At 44.4% G+C, this 19,509-nt stretch overlaps 1 protein-coding gene across 2 annotated transcripts in view; it reads right to left on the reverse strand.

The window, feature by feature from the left end:
• The window catches only part of USH1C (USH1 protein network component harmonin), a 3,114,702-nt gene that overhangs the window by 1,453,913 nt on the left and 1,641,280 nt on the right, over positions 1-19,509 (reverse strand). For both annotated transcript variants that reach the window (XM_044082874.1, XM_044082873.1), the window contains exon 13: positions 6,621-6,686. In XM_044082874.1, the coding sequence (XP_043938809.1) occupies positions 6,621-6,686 (66 nt within the window). The remainder of the gene's footprint in view (positions 1-6,620; positions 6,687-19,509) is intronic.

Raw genomic sequence — 19,509 nt, forward strand, 5'->3', positions numbered from 1 at the left:
GAGTAACCAAACTGTCAGTTTCAGGGTTGTTAGATTGGGGTGAGTCAGACCCTCCCGATGGGAGATCAACGTTGGGTATGGATTGAGGATCCACAGTTGATCTAGCAGGGGAGGCCAGAGGAAGGGGAACCAGAATTGTTGAGGCCAATATGGAGCAATGAGGATCACTTTGCTTTTCAACTGCCATGCTTTCTTCAGAAACTGGGAGATGGGGGGAACAGGAGGATAAGCATAATGTAGACCTGAGGGCCAAGCGTGGACTAGAGCATCTCTCTGTGACTGTTCCCAAGGGGGGATCGGGGCAAAATATTTGCTGCACTTGTAGTTGGTTGGGGAGGCGAACAGATCGCAGCAAGGCTGGCCCCAGCAGTTGAATATTCTTGCCACTCTTATAGGGTTGAGGGACCACTCGTGAGGTTGTAAAATGCATATGCTCAATTTGTCTGCTATCACGTTGAAGCTCCCAGGAATGTGCATTGTAATTAGAAAGCTGTTGGAAGCTATCGCCCATTGCCATATTCTCAAGGCCTCTCAGTCTAACGGGTAAGATCTGGTGCCCCCTTGCTAGTTGATGTACCAGACCATGGACATGTTGTTTGATTGGATTGCAATAGTCCCTGACAGAAGGATGGAATGAAATGCTTGCAATGCTAGTAGCACCGCCCTCAGTTCCAGGACACTGAAATGCAAAAGGGCCTCTGTCTCTGACTAGGTGCCTTGGACAGAGTTTCCGTGACATAGCCCCCCCATCAGGGAGGCATCTGTGATTACCGTGGCTTTCAGTTGATGGGGGCTGAAGGGGCGAGATCACTGTTGGTGATTTACGAGACTTCCACCAGAGTAAATATTGCTTGCATCTCAGAGTTGCACTTATCTGAAAAGAAAGGATCTTGTAGAGAGTACCACTGAGTGATAAGTAACCACTGAAGGAGACTCATGTGGAATCTGGCTAGAGGAAAAATGGTGATCGAGGCTGCCATTGACCCCAAGAGTTGGAGTATAGATCGAGCGGGAGATTTGTGGTGACAGAGCAGGGGTTGAACCTATTGCCGTATTCTTTGAAGCCTGTGGTCCAGAAGAGATGTTGTGCAATTTCAAGTGTCCAACAGTACTCCTATGAATTCCAAAGACTGATATGGGGTTGTGTTGGACTTCTCCCAGTTTATAGTGATTCCCAGGCATTGTGCTGTGAGGAGAGTGTTGTGCAGGGCTTCTTCCAGTAGACGCTTGGTGGGGGCGGTGAGGAGCCAGTTATCTAGATATGGAAATGCCTGGAATCCTTGAAGTCGCAAGTGAGTGATAACCACTGCCATGCATTTGGTGAACACTCTAGGGGCTGTAGAGAGACCAAAGGGCAGAGCTCAACATTGGTAGTGACTGGCTCTTATGCGAAAGCAGAGGTATCTTCTTGAGCATTTGTCCATTTTTATGTGTAATACGCATCTTGAAGATCTACAGAGCACATCCAATCGTATTCTTCCAGGAGAGTAAGGATAGACTGAACTGTGACCATCCAGAATTTCTCTGTTTTCACAAATGTGTTCAGTGTACTGAGATCCAGAATTGGTCTTCAGTCTCATGTCTTTTTGGGCACTAAAAAAAAACTAGAGTAAAAACCAGATCCTATCTGATCTGGGGGGCCAGTCTGGATGACTCTTTTTTGTATTAGCTTTTGGATTTCATGTGCTGTTGCTTTCCTTTGACTGGCTGGAACATCAGGTAATACTCTGGATGAGACTGGACAAAGACGGAAGGGGATGCAATAGCCTCTGGATATTATCCGTTGTACCCAAGAGTCGGTGGTTATATTTCAAGGAAAAATCACCCCCGACTGCTTCCAAAGGTGAGCAGTCGGGCAATGCTTCAGGAGTGCTGATAGGGTTGGCCAGAGAAAATCTCTCGAACCACGGTTTCGCGGACCTCCTCTGCCCTGAAAAGGGTGTCTTCCATTGGAGTTTCCCCCTCTGCCTCTAGGGAAGAACTCAGCATGTGCATCGCAGAAAGACCCCTGTGATTTTCTGTGCCACATCTTCCTGCTCCTCTGACTTCTGGAGTAGAATCGTTGAAGAGTGGAGTGTCTGACACCAATGCCAGATAGGGTCTTGCCATCTTGTTTGCACCTTGCCAGCATATCTTTCACTTTAGGGCCAAACAAAGAAGCAGCCTCGATGGGGGCATTCATGAAGGAAGCCTTAAAGGAGTCCACAAAGTCGCATCGAGGCATGTCGTCTGGCGACTATACCCGTGCCTGCCGCTCTAGCCTCTCCTTCCATTGCATGAGAAACAAGATGCATGGAAGAAATGGAAATGGACTCTAGGGTGGCTATCTCAGAAGCCTTGTTGTCATAGATGTCAGAAACAGCTCCTGCCAAGGTTCCAGAGAGTTAGTTGATAAGATCATTCTGAAGCCTGGTAAAGTGTGCCAAATAGTTCAAAGACCTTACAGCGAAGGTTGATGAAGCAAAGACACACTTCCCTAGTCTGTCTATCACCCAGGACTCCTTGTTGGGTGGATGGACAGTTTGGCTCTTTTCTGCCAAATCCTTCTTAGTTGCAGCTGCCACCACCATGGCATCTACTGGAAAGACCTCATGACCCATGGGGATGCGCAGCTAGGGTGATAAAATTTTTTTATCAGGCTTCTGTGGTATTGCTTCCAGGGTGTCAGGAGCATTCCATGTGAGCAGGACGATGAGCTGGATGAGCTCTTTGGCCAGCGAAGTAACCCAGGAGGTAGGGGGCAAGGCACGAAAGGCCTGCAGGAATACGGATTCCTCAGAGGAAGGATTAGAGGACTTCCAATCACCCCTCTCTCTAAGGATCTCAAGGATGTCACCAGAGGACACCTCATCAGAGGGTGATCATGGGGACCCTTCCCCATCATCAAAGTCCGTATCTTCAGTCAACGACTCCTCACTGGAGTCCCTGTGCTTCCTCTTGCATGACACTTTGTGGGGTACTCCTCAGTGGGAGGTTCTGGGGAAGACTGCAAAGAGGGGGTCTCCTGAGGAGGAGAAACTTGAGGCTCTTGTGCCCAGTGTCCGGCGGTTGTGGCTTGTGAGAGTTGCAGCACAGAGGTGGGAGAGGACTCCGACATGTAAGGTTTGCCAGCGGAGGCGAGCGCCCTCTCTATGGCCTGGAAGGTCGGCCCACCCAAGGAGAGATGGGAACCAGGAACCAAGCACGACAGACCAGGAGTTTAAAGAGGACAGCAAAGCATGAGAGAGGGAGGATTCCTGGAGGGTGACACAGAAAAAAATCGGGGTGGAACCAAGAATGCTCTCCCACAAAGCACAGCCACTGGCCTGAGAAGAGCCCGATACCCAGTGTACCGATGGCCACAAGGACGACTCCAGTTCCAGAGTGAGATTCACTACTGGACATGGAGGAAGGGAAGCTGCTGTCAGAATAGTGGGCTTCGATACTTGGGTGGAAGCCGAAGAGGAGTGTACGTTGGAATTTCAGGAGATATTTGTTCACCTAAAGGAGGGAACGTGGACTTCGACGGGTGAGAGAGACCTCTGGCCACAAGCAACTGGTCAACAAGCCGCAACACATCTTGCTCAGAGAGGCTCCTGATCGACCTCAGAGAGAGGCGATTCTGGCCTTTCTAGAAAAGGACTATATTGGCTACCAACGAATGGATCCAAGGAAAGAGAATACTTGGTCTTTGCTAATTTGAGAGGTGCAGAGCCCAGAACTGAGGACATTGCACCAAAGAAAATGGTGTGGAAGAAGTCTGCACCGATGATGTCAGCATCATATATGTTGAACGTGTCTGCACTGTAAAAGCAAGTGTCTGCACCAATGGGTACGGTGCCGTCAAGGAAAGTGTCTGCACTGGTAACAATGACGGTGCCGAAAAAGACTGCACCGAAGAACATGTTGGTGCCAAAAGTGTCTGCACCATGGAGGACAGTAACATCATACTCGGGGCAGAAGGGGATTGTACCAAGGGTGCAGAAGGGGACTGTACCTGCATGGACGGTGCCAGTAATGGCTACGATGAAACTGTCAGAGCCATAATTGTCTGCACCGGGAACTCCAGTGCCGGTGTCGATAAGGAGGACATGGCTGGAGCAATAATCAGCTGGGGTGGTGCCGAGCCTAGAGCCAACAGGGTCACAGTTGGCAGTGCCGAAGTAGTAGTCAATTTCACCTTCTTATGAGTCGACTCCCTACGATCTCCAGAGGGAGATGAAGGGAAAGACCTTGATGAGGAAGAATGCCTCTTACGGGGTTTAGCAGGAGGGGGTGAGCCCTCCGGCCCAGAAATAGCCTCACAGAAAGGAGATTTGAGAAGACGTTTCAAGATTAATTTGTTCTTTCTCTCATTAAGAGTCCTGGTCAAAAAATTTCTACAAATCCCACACTGGGGATCCGTAGTAAGGTGGGAGACATTTCAAACGACTGACACATAAATCATGGCCATCAGAAAGTGGTAACTTATGGCCGCAATCCTTACACTGCTTAAAACCAACGCTACTTTTCTTATCTGACGTAACGATGTGGAGAAGAAGGACAGTACCAAAAAGAAGAGGAAAGGCTACCAAAAAGGGTAAGGAGAGAGAAGGAAGAAGGATTACCAACGATGGTAATGAAGAATTACCTCAAAGGTAAGAAAAAGGGTAATAAAGAGAAACAGACTAAAGGGAGAGAGTCTTAAAAAATATGACAGGGTAGGAGAAGAATACCAGAAACTGTTTGAAAAACTTTAAGTAGAAACGATATATAAAACTTTAAAAAAATTAGACACTTAGCTGAAGAGAGTGGCTTGACTCGGCTGTACAGCAATGCGGCAAACAAGATCTGAGGTAACAGACAGCAGAGCATTCTGGGTAGGACCTTGGCTCAAGTGTTTTTGGCTGACGTGAGCTTGATATATGTCCAGCTCGGTACCGAGGACAGAACCAATAACCCATCAGTAAGGAATGTACGAAGATTAACAACATCAGATCTATAGTTTTCACTGTAGAAAATGCAAGTCGAATTTGCAAAAAAAAAACAAGACCATTTAGTCAATATACATCAAATATATATTAGTTTTATACATACATAAAGTAATACAGTTAAAGAGAAACACAATGGCCATTACTTACAAAATATGACAGCAAAGTATTTTTCTGATAAAAAGTAATGAATAAGACAATGTCAGCTGTAGTGTGCAGCAAAGGGTAGTCTTAGCAGAATTAATTAGCTCATTCATGTCTGCAGTTAAGTTTCTAAAAAAATAACTCAAAACTTTCAGAGACTACCATTGCATCTTTTGTTAATTTAATTTCAAGAGTAGGCATTAATTTAGAACTCACAAAAGGAATAAAATAGTGCAACACAGTAACTGTAAATACTAAAATGCAAGTCAAATAACACAACAAAATTGCTGGATATTACACAAAATTTCAAAATGCACATAGGTTCGTAGTCAAGTACTAGGCTAGCTGATACCTCTTAACCTCTCAGCAACAGAAATCTGGACAAATCCTAAAATAGGGGAACAAAGGCCCAAAAATAGGGACAGATTTTTAAGTACTGCTCTTACAGACACAACAAGTTGATAAAATAATGGAATTTGTGTTAACATGAATTTTATAAAAGATATGACGTCTGAAACTGAAATGTATGTCATTAGTGACTTCAATCCTCAGTGATTTGCCAGGAAGCCACACATTTTATGAGGAACGGAACAGACCAAATATAGGAGGCAAAAATCTGGACATTCTGTAGAAATCTGGACAATTGACAGCTATGGCCTAGCTGCCCTTGAAGGACATTTTAAGCCTAGTCAACTTCCCCTTTAGTGCTTGAATTAACCTATTCCTTTTGGTGTTAGACTGGCCTTACCCATCCCATGATCCACAACTGTACGTTACTCCTAGCAAGAAATACTAGCATCATACCTTAGAAACAATGAGGGGGTCAATGCATGGGGTAAATCATTTAGGATATGCCTCTGTCCATTAGCAGTACTGGGAACAGTCCTTGGTTTAAATGTTCTGTTTCCCAACCACAGATCCAAACTGTGTTTGAATATCGATAGGATAGAGCTTGGTTTTACGTGAATGGGGCAGTCTGTTCTACAGCAGTGGTATCCTCTGCGGGAGCGGACTCTCAAAAACATTCTGTTGAAGTTGCACAAGAGATTTACATCCATAGACCAAGTAATTCTGATGACATCTGACTTGCTGATGTACAGTAAATCCATTATTACTGGGTAGAGGATGCCTTGTATGCCAAACGCAGGTCATATCATAGTAGTCTGTAGGATACTGAGTACAGTGACAGGGTTTTAAGTTGGTCCATGTAGGACATATTGTTTAGGCCTTGTATCATATCACTAAGGTATCACTGAGGTGTTCCAGTGAGTTTTTATTATTCATGTTTAGTTTCCTAACAGGCACAAATTTACTTTTTTTAAAGTCTGTACAGTTAAGGAATGGGTCTACCAATGATGACAGGACAAAGAAGCTGTCATGACTAAACAACAAAATAACTTAAGCTGGTTAGCTTTTAGCGTCCTTGTAGAAATTTATGTCATTTTGGAGAATAACTAGTGAGTGTTTGCTTAATCAAACATGGACTTATTTTAGGACAAAAAAGACAAAAACAACAGGGAAACTTACTGTTCAATTTCTTTGGAATATCTTTCTTCTTCTTCTGCTGCCTTCTGTGCCATCTCTTGCTTTCTTCTAGAATGTTTAAAAATAGAAACTACAATTAGGATGGAGAGGTAACAGGGTTTTAACCTAAAATCACACTGGATACATTCTCTACTATATTATGTAATATAATAATGGGATTACATGGTTTATTTTGTAATTTTAAATATTTGTCCTATGCTTGGATCTAAAAAAGCATGACCAGAATAAGATTACTTATCTACTATTATGTGTGTATTTAGAAAAAGGCACAGTTTGATTACATTACCGGAAACATATACATCTTGATTATATTATCCTAACAAAAATAAACAAGCCACAGCCCCGAAGTTTATAATGAGAAAAAAATCACACCTTCATGGAAAACAAGCCAAAAAATGTAAAAAAAGCAATATGCACAGTATGGGGAAGAACAACTAAACATTTGTAAAAAGCATAGAACACACAACACAAACTAAGGAAACCCCCCAAAAACTAATGGGGGGATGGACCAAGGAGCTGTGCTCTACTAACTCCTTTTTTTATGGCTGCCGCCACAACCATAGCATCAACAGGGACTCCTTTGCTCCAGTGGGGTCTGTTCTTCGGTCTAGGCATCAAGGAATTTTGAGTCCAGTTCCTTCCATGCCCGGTGAGAGACTAGGTTAACAAGCTCATCAACCAGAGGAGTCGCCCAAGATGTAGATATGCCAGAACCAAAATCTTCAAGAAAAACGGATTCCTCTGAGGATGGTGAATCTGAAGCCTATCCACCCTATTGCTTAAGAATCTCTAGAATGTCTTCAAATGAGATGTCATCTGGTGAAGACCTGGGGACCTTTCCTCTTCACTGAAGTCAGTATCCTGTGTGAGAAATTCGATAGTGGAATCATTGCGCCTCTTTTTCCACATCCTCTTTCCGGGAACCTCCTCATTGGGAAGCTATGTGGAGGTATCTGGAAGAGTTGCTCAAGGAGAAATGTCTGGATGCTATTTGGTACCAGCTGTGCCTGTCGAATAAGTATGATGGAATGAGAGCTCAGACCCACTGGAAGAAGAGATGTAGGATCCAAGGACTACAGGGCGAGACAGACTGGATCTCTCAGATGAAACAAAGCACTCTCCATTACCTTGAATGCACTTGGAATGGGAGAAGCCATGGCAGGCCACATCAGGGCTAAAACATCAGAAGCATTCAATACTTGATCCTGGCCAGATCCATGCCTCGAGGAGGAAGTTGGACACAAGCTATCTAGTATCAAAGGTCCAAGGGGTAATGATGGATCCGATAACCCTGGAGAAGATCCTGGACCCCCAGATCTGTTGCCAGAGTTTCAACTCCAACTCATCCCAACCCAAAGGGGATAAGGGTGGAACCAGTCAGGGAGATTGTTGAAGTCGAAGACCTAATTGACTTTGGATCCGACATTGATAGTCTTGGGTCTGTTAGATCCAATGTCTCAGAAGCCATGAGATGGATTGGAGAAGGAGAACTCTCTATCTGGGAAGTGGAAGGAAGGCTCGCAGATTCAACAGGAGCTGGAGCTGGAATAACCCCATCTGAATCTGAGTTCTGAGGAATTTCCTCATCATCCTATCCATGTCGGCCTTGCAAAGACTTCTGAAGGATCCATCAGATGAGGTTGTTGACTGTGGTCCTGATTCTCTCCTCGGTGTTGTTTGTACAAATGGGGAATGGAGTTGAGGAGATACTGGGTCAACTGTGAACTCAGGTGAGCGATTTCAAGGAGACTTCTACAAAGTAATGGTCAGATCCATGGTTTTTGGATCCAAGTGTTGATTTGGGGATTTTACCAGTATAACAGAACGATATGAAGATTTAGGATCTGACGGTTTTTTTTTAGGCTCTGATGAAGACAGATCCAAAGTTCTTCAGATATTCTAAGGAGGCTCAGATGAAGTCACAGTGGAGGTCAAAGTCTTCTGAGATTGGTTAGGGGATCTCTTTTGGACTCCAAAGAATGTTTAGAATGTTTACTGGGGGTTTGACCCCTTACGAGGAAGATGAAGATGGAGAATGCATTCCCTTAAGGACTAATTTATTTCTTCTGTCTGAAACTTCTCTAGAGTTAAATGCAGCAGAAAAAGAGCAATCGGTATTCAGGCATGCCACTCCTAGCCAATAAACGCACTCCTTGTGGACATCAGAATCTGGAATTTTGTGCCCACCAGAAGTGCATTTTTTAAAGCGAGTTGGTTTCTCGGCATAACTAAAACTAAAATGAAAACCGTCAGATCCTAGAAAAAAGGAAGAACAGGCAGCTTTTTCTTTTTGAGATTAATTAACTACCAGACATGGTAGGAAGAGTACCCTGTAATGGGTAGGAAAAAAAAATGGGAAAGACTGGTACCAACAATAGTATGCTAAGAAACTACCAAAAGGCAAACAACAGGAGCAAGGCCTAACGTAAATAACTCCCGAACAACTCGTGACTCTCGACAAATAGGAGAGGGAGGACAATAGAAAATAAGAACAGAAGTTCTTAAAACATGTTTCTAAGTAGTTGCTATTCATAAGAGAGAGTATCCACGGTGATACAAGATGGTAGCAAGTGACATCTCAGATACTGTAAGTTGACTGGTGAATTATGGGTAGAGGGAGGAGCTCAAGAGTTGGATCTGTAAGTCTACGGTATGCAACTGAGTGGGATCTTAGGTCGGATGTGTAACCCATACTTTGAGAAAGAATAAAAAGGACAATTTCAGATCAAAAGTTATTCCTGTTAGATCAGGTTTAAGAAGAGTGCATAAAAACTTAAAAGACTGTGGAGCTTTATACATCTTATATGTACTTTTAAGGGTAGCTGGCTGACTGTCAGGAAAATTACAGGGAATAAAATACACATCCTCCAAAGACGACAGAAAGTACAGTTTTGTACCTACCATAAATGTAGATGTTCGCATGCTAATACAGCTGCAGTCATAACAGATGGGTTCTCCTGCCGTCAGGCGGTTCCTCGGTCGGCCGAATTCCAAAGTCTAGGTCCGGCGTCAGTTGTCGTCGCTTCTTCCCTGACGTCAGTGTGACAGGGGTATAAAAGAACCAGCCGACGCCATTTTCTTCAGTCTTTCTTGCCCCAGATGTCAGGTACCCCCAGAAGGAAGGCAATACATAAAATAATGTAATAATGCAATGCAATATAATCAAAAAACAGTAGTTGCAAGCAAATACACCGTAAAAGAATACCCCTAGAGGGGAAGGTGGGAGGGAAACCTGGACTGCAGCTGTATTAGCACTCGAACATCTACATTTATGGTAGGTACAAAACTGTACTATGTTCATCGTGCATACAGCTGCAGTCATAACAGATGGGTAGAATCCCAAAGCTAAGATAGGGGTGGTAGGCACTAGGTGGAGCTAGGAGGAGCCACAATGCCCTGCAAGACTGCAGTGGCAAAGCCTGCTCTAGACTTGGAGTATAATGGTAGGTTGTAGTGCTTAGAGAAGGTATGCACAGAACTCCAAGTGGCTGCTTCTAAAATATCCTTGGTAGGAACTCCTCTGAGGAAGGCTGCAGAGGTGGCTGTGGCCCAGGTGGAATTAGTTCTAATGCCTGTAGGTACAGTTTTGCCATGAAAGGAATAGCAAAAGCGTATGCAGTGGGCTATCCATTTTGAGATTGTCTGTTTGGATATTGACTTTCCTTGAGCTCCTACCGCATAGGCCACAAAAAGCTGTTCTGATTTTCTGAAAGGCTTTGTTCTGTCCAAATAATAACGCAGTTGTCTGTGGATGTCCAAGGAATGCAGTAATCTCTCCCCTTTGTTTTGAGGATTAGGATAAAAAGTAGGTAAATGTATGGCCTGATTTAAAGCTACCCTGGATACCACTTTAGGCATAAAGGACGGGTTGGTACGTAATGAAACTCTGTCCTGATGGAAGATGATGAAAGGCTGGACAGCCATAAGAGCCTGTAGTTCTGAAACTCTACGAGCTGAAGTGATAGCCAGAAGGAAAGCTGTTTTCCGGGACAAATATTGTAAATCTGATGAGGCAGCTGGTTCAAAAGGGGGCAAAGTCAGTTTTTCCAGAATGAAATTAAGATCCCAAGCAGGTATTGGTTTTCTTGGAGGTCTTAAATTCTTAGCCCCTCTGAGGAACTGTCTTAATAGAGGGTGAGAGAATAAAGTTGGATCAGTGTTGTATTCTGCAGAAATGGCTGAGGCATGGATTTTGATGGAGGAGAACGAAAGTCCACTGCTTAGCAGTTCGGCCAAATATTGTAGTATTTGAGGTAAATTCAGTTTTCCAGGGCACTGGCCCTTTTTCTCATTCCAAACACAAAAACGTTTCCATTTTGCAGAGTAAGCTTTTGTAGTTGATGGCCTTCTGGCCTCCAAAATGACATCCTGCACCTCCTTGGAGAGCAGGGCCTGTTGTGATGCTAAGGAATCTTCCATGCGGCTAGATTGAGTGTCTTCAGCTGACTGTGAAGAGTTTTGAAGCTGTGCTGAGTCAGAAGAAGAGGCATTAGAGGCAGGGTCCATGGTGGGGAATGCGTCAGGCTCCTTAGTAGTGGGTACCAGTGTTGCCTTGGCCAGTCCGGAGCAATGAGGATCATCTTTGCTCTGTCTGCTCTGGTCTTCAATAGGACTTTGGGCAGCAGAGGAAGAGGTGGGAAGGCATAAACAGTCATTGATGTCCAACTGAAAGAGAGAGCGTCCACTCTCCAGGCCTTTGGATGGAAGATCCTGGAGCAGAATTTTGTCAATTGATGATTTTTGTGGGAGGCAAAGAGATCTATGTCTGGCCTTCCCCATTCTTGGATTACTTCTGTAAAAACTTTTGGATGCAACTTCCATTCGTGTGGATCTGTCATATTCCTGCTTAGGTTGCCTGCCAGCGTGTTTTCCTTGCCTGGCAAGTACTGTGCTTGTAGCTCCATTTGTAAGTCCATGGCCATGTTCCAAAGTGACATGGCCAGTCTGCATAGGATAAGAATGTGTTCCTCCCTGCTTGTTTATGTACCACATAACTGTGGTGGTGCCTCTTCTCATCAATAGCTGACCTGGTTGTAGAAGGTCCTTGAAGGCTGTAATAGCATTTATCACTGCTAGCATTTCTTTTTGATTGATGTGAAGGTGCTTTTCTTTTTGGGTCCATTTGCCCTGAATGCACCGGTCTGTCATGTGCGCCCCCCAGGCGTAGTCCGAGGCGTCTGTTGTGATGACTTGATTTGCTTGAGGCTTGCTGAATGGAAGACCTGTGTTTGTCTGGCATGCTTGAGCCCACCACAGAAATTCCTTTTGCAGACATGGAATTAGTGGTATCATTGTTTCCAAACTGTGGCTGTGTTGAGACCATATGTTTTTTAGGTACCATTGTAGTTTTCTCATATGCAGCTTTGCACATGGGATTAGTAAGATGCAAGATGCCATGAATCCCAGAGCCTGCAGGATTTTCCTTGCAGTCAGCCTGGTGCAATTTGCCAGTGTTCTGAAATATTGAATTAGTTGCCCCTGCTTCTCTGGTGTGAGGTAGGCCATCTGGGTGTTTGTGTCCAAATTGGCACCCAGGAAAATTATCTTCCGAGAGGGTATTAGTCTTGATTTCTCTTTGTTGACTGTGTATCCTAGAGAGTTTAATAACATTATTACATAAGTCAGACGTTTCAGAAGAATGTGCTTGCTGTCCGCTTGGATCAGGCAGTTGTCCAAATAAGGGTATATTTGTATCCCTTGAAGTCTGCAGTAGGCAATTACTGATGCCAGGCATTTCGTGAATACTCTGGGCACAGTAGATAAACCAAAGGGCAATGCAGAGAATTGATAATGTATTGAACCTGCAAGAAATCTGAGGTATCTTCTGCAATTTTGTCTGATTGGGACATGCAGGTATTCCTCCTTGAGGTCCAATGTTACCAGCTAAGACTCCTTGCCCAGCATGGGAAGAAGTTGCTGTAGAGTGAGCATCTTGAATTTTGGTACGAGTAGGAATGTGTTTAGGATGGAAAGATCCAAAATAGGTCTCCAATCTTTGCCCTTCCTTGGCACCAGAAATAGCCTGGAGTAAAAACCTTGACCTTGTCCGTGTGTAGGTACCTCTTGAATAGCTTTCATGTTTATAAGATCTGAAATTTGCTTTTGTGCCTCTGCCCTTTGATTGTGTGGCAGGTTTGGCATGCCTTTCATTTTTGGAAGGGTATGAAAATGGAATTTGTAGCCTCTGTTTATAATGTTCAGGATCCATTTGTCCTTTGTGACAATATGCCAATTTTTTGAGAATAGTGCCAGCTTTCCTCCTAAGAGTGCTGCCATTTGAGACCTAGTTGGCATGCAAAGGGGAAAGTCATTGGTTTTGCTTTCTGAAAGATTGCGAGTTGTCCTCACCACCTCTTTGTGTAGGAGCTTGCCATTGTCTGCCTCTGTACGAGCTTTATGTTTGTCCTCTGCCCCTCGGGCGCCAGTATTTGCCTCTTTGGGGTCTGTCTGTGGCAGGAAAGGACCAGTTTTTGGAAGGCCAATTTCTACTAAAACGTGGGGGTTGAACCTGCATAAATTCTTTCACAGTTTGCATTGATTTAGCCTTTTCCTCCATTTTCCGTAATACTTCCTCAGCATTTGCCCCAAATAGTACATCCTTTTGAAGAGGGGCATCTAGTAATTTAGCTTTGACATGATCAGGCAAGGCTTGTTCCTTGAGCCAAGCATGCCTACGTATGACTGAGCCTGTAACAGCAGCTCTACATGAGGCCTCTAGAGCATCAAAACCACATTGTAAGGTATGTTTACCCACTTGTTCTGCACTATGCATCAAATCCTGCAACTCCTTCATGTCTGGTTGTTCAGGTTGTGACATTTTACTTTTCAATTGAGATAACAGAAACTGTTGGTATTTTAGCATATGAAACTGACAGTTTAAGGCCCTCATGGATAAGGTAGCCGAGGTATATACCTTTTTTCCCCACCTTTCTAAGGATCTGGAATCTCTCTCGCAAGGCAATGGGGTTTTGGCCATGGAGGCCTTAACTCCCTTGGGCCCCTGTGAGATGGTTTCTAGGTCAGCAGCATGGCTTTTGTATAGAAATTGGTGTGAGTCAGGAACCCTGTAGTACCTGTCAGGCTCAACTGGAGCTGGAGGGAGAGAGTCCGGGTTAAGGCAGGCCTCCGAGTAATCATCATCTAGGATGTCCAGGACAGGAGGTATAGCCAGAGGCCTGTGCTGGGGTAACAAAAGAAATTCCCTGAGCCTTTTCTTGGAATCTGAATAATCCTGGCCTTCCCAGTGGAAGTGTTCCCTTAAGGTATGCAGAGTTTCACCAAATGAGTAATCCTCAGGGGGGGATACAGAAGGAACAGATTCCTCTGCATCAGAGTCTTCAAAAGGAGAGTAAGACTGTTCCTGATAATCAGAGTGCTCTGAAATAATGGAGCCCTGATCAGAGGAGGGGGAATCTTCCTCCACTCTGGGTCTTTTGTCCGGAGGTGGCTGAGAACCTCTGATTAGAGTAATTAAATCCTCAGCCATTTTAAGCATCTGTTTCTTAGGCATGGGGCCTGGAGATGGGCCCTGTGTAGCTAGTCTCGGGTACAGGAGACACCGCCAAAGATGTGTCGTCGGTAATCAGGGGCTGCGTAGGTGCCTCGCTGAGAACCGGACCACGTGTAGTCGGCTTTGGCGTGGTGTCGGTAGAGGCCGCGGACCTCGAGTGTCGGTCCTTGTCTTTGCGTTTTTTAGACAAAACCGGAGTTGGAGTATCCGACGAGATAGTATAGTTAAATGCTTTCCCAAAATAATGTTGGGCGAACTCCGCCCGATGCTTAATAGTTCATTTGTTGAATGTAGCACGAAAGCGACAGACCGAGACGTCGTGGTCTGGGCCTAAACAAGGTATACAGAGGGAATGGAAATCCTTATGCAGTATTTGCTTCCCACAAGAAATACAATTATTAACTTTGTCTGACATCGGTCTGAGGCAAGAAAAAGTTTCAACGGGTACTTAGCTTTTAAGAAGACTTCGGTTCCAAATTTTTTGTAATCTCAGGAGCTGGCCGACCAGCACTTGCGAACTGCTTCTGCTTCGGGCATCGCGCGGCAAAAAAGACTGAAGAAAATGGCGTTGGCTGGTTCTTTTATACCCCTGTCGCACTGACTTCAGGGAAGAAGCGACGACAACCGACGCCGGACCTAGACTTTGGAATTCGGCCGACCGAGGACCCGCCTGACGGCAGGAGAGCCCATCTGTTATGACTGCAGCTGTATGCACGATGAACATCTGGAGGAATGAGTGAAGGTTCTGAAAATTCCTTCTGTAATAGCTCATAGTGTTTTTCTGAGAGACTGACAAACCACAGAGAAAGAGAATTCCCACAGAGAAGGTCAGAAGCTGAGCTCTCTTCTGACTCTGACTCAGAACTCTGAGGAGAAATCCATTTATCTTTCCTTTCATCCTCCTGTCCAAATTCAGAACCTTGAATCTCTTCAAGAAAGGTGATATCCTTCTTTCTTTTACCAGAAACTATTTTATAAGGATGGACAGCTTAAATTAAACCTTGAGCTAGACCCAGCAAACTACTGTTTTGTAAGGAAATTTAATAAGGAGTAGATAAACGCTTAGTGTATTTTTCCTTTTTGACAGGAAAAAGTGGACCAATGGTGTTATCAATGACAGCAACAGATTCCCCAAGGATGGGCACAACATTTTGACAAAAAAGGGAGGCTTCCCCATTACCTCTCTAAAGATCAACAAGAGAGACCCACCCTGCCCAAACAGCTACAAAAGATGTGGCTAATCCCCATTTCATAGTAACTGTAGCTTATACAACAGAGGGATTCAGGGTAAAAGATGAGTGGTCTGAAGTACAACAAATGGCTATAGCATAGTCACCCACCTGCAGCTGAGGCAAATTGCTAGCCTGCTGTAAAGTGAAAGCCATTTCCTTAACTTTTTTTTTTTTTTTTTTGTGGGTGGAAGAAGGATAAACTGTAGGACTGACAGACTGTTAAACTGTCAATTGAAAAATTGTCTCTTTCCTGGAGAAAACAAGCAGCAAATGCCAATAGAAACTAATAGTTTTAATTTAAAAGTCACTTTTTTAAGAATAACCAGTAAAAAGTACTTTAAAACACTTTGCCAGCTCCACAAAGTAAAATAAATACATTTTTCCACAGAAAAAATGTTTGTAAATTACTATAAACAACTTTTAAACAAACAGGAAAAAAAGAGCACACTCATTTAAATGGACAGCACAGTCGCATGACAGTCCATTGAAACACAAACTCCTAGCTTTAAAATAACTTTCCTGAATAGGAAGGTATGGATAATAAATAAGTATTGAATGGATGTTTCATCACCCAAAGGGAACTTACCTGCCTAGCAAAGGAACAGCACATGCCAACCATCGATCTTCAAAAGCCACAGAGGAGATTCTTGTTCAGCAGCAGTAATGCTCTGAAGATCTTGGCAACCAATCTTCTCTTTTAGTCAGCTCAGCTTGAGCTGGAAAACAATTTGTGTGTGTGGAAGGTGCCCTGAATCTTTAGAAGCTGGCCAGCTATTATATCCATGGCAGCATATAACCCATGTTGCTAAGGTTACTGCAGCAGTAATCAATATAATGATCATCACCAATATGATGAACATCACCATTTCTCACTTTTTCCCCATTTAATGTACATTCTGTGGCTTGAATTCACTTTAGCTTTCAATGTTAATAGCACAGAGTCAAACTTTCTCACGTCAGAACACAAACACATTCTTAAGTTCTCTCTGGTTTCATCTACAGCTTCTTTTATGAAATGAATGAACTTCCACCTCCATTATATCATAATGTGTGTGTTTGTGTGTATACATTATATATATATATATATATATATATATATACATACACACATCGCCACAGTAGTCAGGAAGTCCTTCTACGTGGCACACCTCATCATAAAAGGGTTCTCATCCAGGAAAAAAGAGGTCATTGTTACCCTCTACTCATCACTCATTAGACCCATTATAGAGTACAACACCCTTTTGGAATGTACCTCACAAGACATCTGCAGTAGCTTGAAAGGCCACAGAAGTACCTCACAAAGAGGATTACTGGCCTCAAACAAAATACCCTACACTGACCGCCTCAAAAAACTCCAGCTTTACTCCGTAGCATATCACCTACTCTGAGGTGATCTCTGCCTAACATATAAAGCTATGTCAAACCCAGAGCTGTTGGGACATGCTACACCTAAAGAGATCCCAATCCCTCCAAGCTACACGCTTGTCACCACAATAAACAGGACACACTTGAGGGATAGATTCCTGTCCCAGAGACTTCCTATACTCTGGAACAAGCTACCCATCTATGTCAAGCAAAGTTCTTTATTAGCACTCTTCAAGAAAAATCTTGATGAGTGGATGGGAAATGGGAAATACACCCTGGGGATCACTTCTGTGTCTCTGCTGGATAGTGGCACAGGAAAATAACTTTCTTGGGTGGCGTCAGCTATGGAACCTTGCTGCTAGGCTTATGTAGGCCCTTGGGCCGATAGCCTAGTACCTACCTATGAACCTATATATGTGTGTGTGTGTGTGTATATATATATATATATATATATATATATATATATATATATATATATACACACACACACACACACACACACACACACACACACACACGTCTACTTGATATGGTCGACATTTCACAAAGTCGAATTTCATATTGCCAAGACCATATGATCAACATTTGAAATGTCGACCATGCAAGTAGAACATAAAAAACAAAAAAAGTACCTTAATGCTGCTAGAAGGGGGGTTATGCCCCCCTGCACCCCCCCTTAAGGAGACTCCTGAATCCACCACCCTACTCGCACCATCAGTTGTGTATGAGATCAACCGCATGGAGGAGTTAACAATGGATGTGAGAGTCGCCAAATGAGTAGACACTGTAGAAGGGACTGCTTCAGTAGAGGTAACCTGAAGAGCATCTCCTAACTCCTTTAGGAAATCTCTCTGAAGTTTCGTAAAATGTGATAGTTCAGCGATCGGAGTGTAAAAGCCGCTGAAGAGAAGATATGCTTCCCGTACCTATCCTTTGTTTGGGATTCCTTATTGGGTGGATGGATAGAAGAAGAAGTCTCTGCTAGCTCCTTCTTAGTGGCTGCCGCCACCACTATGGCATTAACAGGTAAACCCTTAGATAAAAATTCTTTGTCTTTAGGGGTGGAAAGAAATTTATTCGGCCTCCTGGGGACCGGTTCCACGGCATCAGGAGTCTGCCATGCTTTCTGACTCACAAGATCCAGTAATTCATCAAATGGAGGAGACACCCATGAAGCTGAGGGTTGAGGCCAAAAAGCCTTCAGGTACACTGACTCTTCATCAGATGGAGTAGTGGTGGGCCAGCCGCCTTTCTGCCTGAGGGTCTCCAAAATGTCTGCAAAGGAGACATCTTCAGAGGATGACTTAAGGGTCCCCTCCGACTCATCGAGGTCAGTGTTAGATGTGAGAGACTCATCAGGGGAGTCTACATGCTTCCTCTTACATGATTTCTTCCGAGAAGACTCCTCAGCGGGGTCCTCTGGGGAGGTTTCGGAAGATCGGGGGCCACCCAAATGGGGGCCCTGAGGCTGTAGGTCTCTGCCATTCCAGGGGAGAGAGGATGCTAAGACTGTAGTCAGCGCTTGAGGGAGTAAAGCATCAGTACTTCTACATGGGGTGGATGAACTATCCAACATGCTCCTCATCCTCACGAAGACCGATTCCTCCAGCTCCGAATGACACCCCGGCTCCAAAGAGAGCGTGGGTGCCGATGGCTCCAAAGAGATCAGCTCTGAGAATGATGTAGGGTCCGAGCTCACTTGGGCTGATGCACCAAGAGGGAGGCTCAGCACCGAAGAAGTTCGGTTCCAAGTATCCCCCTTGGGGCCGACCAAAGAGCTTCGGACCCTAGACACTTCGGACGGCACCAAGAGTGTCGGAGCAGAACTCGTCTCCGAGACAACCACATGGGGTGCTGGAGCCGAGGGCACCAATATAGTCGGTATAGGCAATATCGGCTCCAAAGGCCCAATCTGGGTTGGAGGAGAAAAGAGAGCAGGATTGGTGGCAGGCGTCGGCTCCGAGACCAAATGGGTTGGAGCCGACAAAAAATTTTGGCAAGGCTGACGACTTGAGGATTCTAAGCACCACTCTCTCGATGTCTTCTTTAGATAGGCTCCTGGAGGACAGTGTGGGAGACCTTGTTCTCTGCAATATAGGCACTTTTAGAGTAGGGGAGACTGGTGGAATGTCTGATGACCGGCTCTGAAGAGGACTGCTAGTGATCGGCACCGAAACACTTGGTGTCGATACTGCAGGGTCTATTTCCAAAATCTCAATTGGCCCCGATGACTGTGGAGCCGAAGACACAGAGACCAACTCTGATTTTGGTAACTTCTGTGGAGGCTCAGAGGCAGAAGTTGAGGCCGGAGAAGGCCATTTACAGGTCTTGCCCTTATGCTTCCTAGATGAATGTGACCTAGCAGAGCAGGAAGAACTGCCTAGGTCTTCCTTGAAGGAAGGCTTTAACATGCCTTTCAAAATCAGCTTATTCTTCCATTCCTGGAGTACTCTATGGCTAAAAGAATGACAAAGGAGGCAAGTGTCTTGTAGATGTATAGTCCCTAAGCAGTACACACAGATGCTATGTCCATCGGTGATGGACATTTTTTCCGAACATTTAACACATTTTTTTAAAACCTGACTGTGTTCCTTAGGTTCCTTAGACATAATGGCAGAAGAGAAAACCAACACCCTCACACAACAAGAAAGGAACTAGATCCTCTAACTTAAGCAGATCAAGCCCTATCACCCACAAAAAATAAAGGGGGTTACTAGGTTCTCTAACTTAAACGAACTTAGTGCAAAAAAGGAAAAAGGGACAA

Source organism: Protopterus annectens, chromosome 9.part0, assembly GCF_019279795.1.
Source record: "Protopterus annectens isolate FY-2018-M chromosome 9.part0, PAN1.0, whole genome shotgun sequence".
NCBI classification, from domain to species: Eukaryota; Metazoa; Chordata; order Ceratodontiformes; family Protopteridae; genus Protopterus; species Protopterus annectens.